The sequence below is a fragment of the Vitis vinifera genome, chromosome 16, assembly GCF_030704535.1.
Source record: "Vitis vinifera cultivar Pinot Noir 40024 chromosome 16, ASM3070453v1".
Lineage (NCBI taxonomy): Eukaryota > Viridiplantae > Streptophyta > Magnoliopsida > Vitales > Vitaceae > Vitis > Vitis vinifera.
Genome location: NC_081820.1, coordinates 21,123,470 through 21,128,324, shown reverse-complemented (window position 1 = coordinate 21,128,324; position 4,855 = coordinate 21,123,470). Strand labels below are relative to the sequence as shown.

General features: G+C 37.3%; 1 protein-coding gene across 1 annotated transcript; it reads left to right on the top strand.

Annotated features, from left to right (window-relative positions):
* Positions 1-63: 63 nt before the first annotated feature.
* On the top strand, positions 64-1,654 carry LOC100853820 (stilbene synthase 4-like). Its single transcript, NM_001405100.1, is given in 2 exon segments — positions 64-345; positions 482-1,654. Coding segments are annotated over 2 exon segments (1,179 nt in total). The 5' UTR covers positions 64-167; the 3' UTR covers positions 1,483-1,654.
* The last annotated feature ends 3,201 nt before the right edge of the window (positions 1,655-4,855 follow it).

The following is a 4,855-nucleotide window of genomic DNA, read 5'->3' as shown; positions in this document are numbered from 1 at the left end:
GTCCAAGTGGATGAGAGTTGGTGAAACACAGCATTCCTTATGATTATAAATACCAACCTCAAGACACAACTTTTTCCAGCCAGCTCCAAGCACTCTGCTCCGAAACATTCACTTCTCTTTCCTTCTTCAACTTTTAAGCTTCGATTTCAGCAGTCATCCTACTATCAATGGCGTCTGTGGAGGAAATTAGAAATGCTCAGCGTGCCAAGGGTCCGGCCACCGTTCTAGCCATTGGCACAGCTACCCCGGACAACTGTCTGTACCAGTCTGATTTCGCTGATTACTATTTTCGGGTCACTAAGAGCGAGCACATGACCGAGCTCAAGAAGAAGTTCAACCGCATTTGTAAGTCTAATTTTAACATCCTTTTCATACATATAATTGTGTATCCATATACTCACTTGAACAATGTTGATCATCTTGAACAATCAAACTGGTTCCTTGAGCTAACATATTAGTATTATTAATAATTTATATACAGGTGATAAATCAATGATCAAGAAGCGTTATAGTCATTTGACCGAAGAAATGCTTGAGGAGCACCCAAACATTGGTGCTTATATGGCTCCATCTCTTAACATACGTCAAGAGATTATTACTGCTGAGGTACCCAAGCTTGGTAAGGAAGCGGCATTGAAGGCTCTTAAAGAGTGGGGTCAACCCAAATCCAAGATTACCCATCTTGTATTTTGTACAACTTCAGGTGTAGAAATGCCCGGTGCTGACTATAAACTCGCTAATCTCCTAGGCCTTGAAACATCAGTCAGAAGAGTAATGTTGTACCATCAAGGGTGCTATGCAGGTGGAACTGTCCTTCGAACCGCTAAGGATCTTGCTGAGAATAATGCAGGAGCACGGGTTCTCGTGGTGTGCTCTGAGATCACCGTTGTTACATTCCGTGGGCCTTCTGAAACTGCTTTGGACTCTTTAGTTGGCCAAGCCCTTTTTGGTGATGGTTCTGCAACTGTAATTGTTGGATCAGATCCAGATCTCTCGATTGAACGACCACTCTTCCAGCTAGTCTCGGCGGCCCAAACATTCATCCCCAATACCCAAGGTGCTATTGCAGGCAACTTACGTGAAGTGGGTCTCACCTTTCATTTATGGCCTAATGTGCCAACTTTGATCTCCGAAAATATAGAGAAATGTTTGAATCAGGCTTTTGACCCAATTGGAATCAACGATTGGAATTCCTTATTTTGGATTGCTCATCCAGGTGGCCCGGCTATTCTTAATGCAGTTGAAGCAAAATTGAGTTTGGATAAACAAAAACTTAAAGCAACAAGACATGTTCTAAGTGAATATGGGAACATGTCAAGTGCTTGTGTCTTATTTATTATGGACGAGATGAGAAAGAAATCGTTGAAGGAACAAAAAACAACAACAGGTGAAGGATTGGATTGGGGCGTCTTGTTTGGCTTTGGACCAGGCCTAACCATCGAGACTGTTGTCCTCCACAGTATTCCTAGGGATTCCAATTGAGTGAAAAGGTAGAAAATATGATTGTTCAGCCATGTGCTATTAATCAAATAAAGGTAGAAAAAGATATACAATAACGAAGTTATCGCAACTTAAATTAATGTATTGTTAGCTATGAATTGTTGGAGGATTTCCTTGGAGACCTTAAATTAAAATCATTGTTTATTCTTGTGTATGTTATCAAAAGGAAGTAAAATGAAAGAAAGTTTTCAACAAATATTCTCGTGTTGATCTACTTTGAATTCGGCTTGAAAACCAACGTGCCTGAGTTTTCCTTTCTTTTTTGGATACAATCTCATCTAACTCGGGGGCTAAAAGTGGAGGATTGCTGATTTGATACCACCATTACCTAAACATGCTGCTAGAAAAATGTTACTTAAGGTTTAAGAATCCACTTTCAAAAGTCTTATTAGACTAAGACATAGAGGAAGAAAATATCTTTCTTTTGCTCGGGATGGATCTTACATGGGGTGTAAGAAGCCTTTTATAGGCTTCACAATATGAACTCCCATTACTCATCTTAAAGATGAGTAAATGGAGTTCATAAATAACCATCAATGTGGTCATTCACCATTGTATTTACAACACTCCCTCTTAGATGACCACCATATTAAAAGAATATGTCTCATTAAAACCTTGCTAGTGAAAAACCTTACAAGAAAAACCTAGTGAAAGAAAAGAGTACAATATTCTTTTCTTGGTATGTTAGGACTACCTCATTAAAAACCTTGCCAGTAAAACCCAATAGGACAAAACCTGGACGAAGGAAAAAAAAGTACAGTACACTAACACCCTTTTACAAGCATACTCCTCCTCATGTCGATATCATTGAGTTGACGCATTCCAATCCTGTGTATTAACTTCTTGAATGTTGAGGTTGGCAATGATTTTGTGAATAAATCTGCTAGATTATCACTTGAGCGTATTTGTTGCACATCAATTTCACCACTCTTCCGGAGTTCATGTGTATAAAAGAATTTTGGTGAAATGTGTTTAGTTTTATCTCCTTTAATTTAACCCCCTATTATTTGTGCAATGCATGCAACATTATCTTCAAATAATATTGTTGGGTCACCTTTGATAGAGAAGAGTCCACATGATTCCCGAATATGTTGGATCATAGATCTTAGCCATATACATTCACAACTTGCTTCATGAATTGCCAGTATTTTTGAATGATTTTATGATGTGGCCATCATTGTTTGTTTGACAGATCTCCATGAAAATAGCAATACCATTGCAATTAAACACATACCCTATTTGTGACCTACCTTTATGTGGATCTAAAAGATATCCTCCATCTACATATCCAAGCAATTGTTGCTTTGATTCCCTTGAGTAAAATAAACCCATATCAGTAGTTCCGCAAAGATAACACAATATATGTTTAACACTATTCCAATGTCTTCGAGTTGGAGCGGAACTGTATCTTGCTAATAAATTGATAGAAAAAAGCAATGTCTGGACGTGTACAATTGGCAAGATACATAAGTGCACCAATAGCACTAAGATATGGTACTTCAGGACCAAGTAACTCTTCATCTTTTTCTTAAGAACGAAATGGGTACTTTTTCACATCAAGTGATCAGACAACCATTGGAGAAGTTAAATGATGTGTTTTATCCATATAAAAATGTTTCAAAACTTTCTTAATGTATGTTGATTGATGTACTAAAACTCCATTTGGAAAATGTTCAACCTGTAGGCCGAGACAAAATTTTGTTTTTCCAAGATCTTTCATCTCAAATTCCTTTTTCAAGTAATTTGTTGTTCTAATGAGCTCTTCAAGAGTTCCAACAAGATTTAAGTCATCAACATACACTGTAATAATTGCAAATCTGGTTTCTAATTTCTTAATGAAGATGCATGGGCATATAGGGTTATTCACATACCCTTTTTTTAGCAAGTATTCGCTAAGGTGATTGTACCACATGCGTCCAGATTGCTTTAATTCATACAAGAATCATTGTAACTTGATTGAGTACATGCTACGAGGCTTTGTACTATTTGCTTCAGGCAATTTAAATCCTTCAGGGATTTTCATGTATACATCATTATCCATGGATTCGTATAAATATGTTGTAATAACATCCATGAGATGCATATCCAGTCCTTCTGAGACTACCAAACTAATTAAGAAACAAAATGTCATTGCATCCATGACAGGAGAATATGTTTCCTCGTAGTCAATATCAAGTCTCAGCAAGAAACCTTGTGCTACTAATTGCGCTTTATATCTTATGATCCCATTATTCTCATTGCGCTTTCGTACAAATACACATTTGTACCCAACAAGCTTTACATCTTTAGGTGTTTGGACTACAGGTCCAAAAACTTCTCATTTTGTTAATGAGTTTAACTCTGCCTATATAGCTTCTTTCCATTTTGGCGACATACCAACATTCTTATGATATCATTATTTCTATGCCAACATTCTTCCACATTTTGTGGTTCGAGATCTTCATTATTTCTTATGATATCAAAGGCCACTTGGAAAGCAAAAATATTGTTAATAACAATGTTATTTCGATCCCATTTTTCTCCTATGTGTACATAACTTATTGAGATCTCACAATTTTCAGGTACCTGTGCCTCTTCAGGGGCTTCTCGTTCAATATGTAGCTCTTCAAGGGCTTCTTGTTCAATATATGCCTCTTTAGGGGCTTCATGTTTAATATGTGCCTCTTCAGGGGCTTCTTGTTCAATATGTGCCTCTTTAGGGGCTTCTTGTTCAATACGTGCCTCTTCAGGGGCTTTCTGCATTATTTGTGCCTCTTTTAGGGCTATAGATTTATTAATTTTAAACTGATCAGTCATTTTGATGGCCTCTTCTAGAGTGTCAAGTTTTTCTTGGGTTCTCCTCTTCTGGGGAGTTACATCCTTTGAGCTGACAGGTTTGTCACACTTCAGGCGTATCTTAGATTCATTTGTTAACTATCCTACATAAACATCAATCCGTGTTGGAGTATTTGTAGTCGGGATATGTGACTTTGTCACTTTCTTTGTATCAATGAATGCATCTGGTAATTGATTTGCAAGATTTTTCAAATGAATGATCCTTTGAACTTCTAGTTCACATTGATTTGTACGAGGATCAAGATGGGTCATAGTAAATGCCTTCCAACTAATTTCTTGTTGTTCTTCAGGAATCGACTTTTCTCTCTCTAATGACGGGAAACACTCTCATTAAAATGACAATCCGCAAAGTGGGTTGTAAAAACATCGCCTGTCAAAGGTTCAAGATATCTTATGATAGATGGAGAATCAAAACCTACATAAATCCCAAGTCTTCATTGGGGACCCATTTTAGTGCGTTGTGTAGGTGCAATTGGTACATATACTACACAACCAAAGATTCATAATTGAGAGATATTTA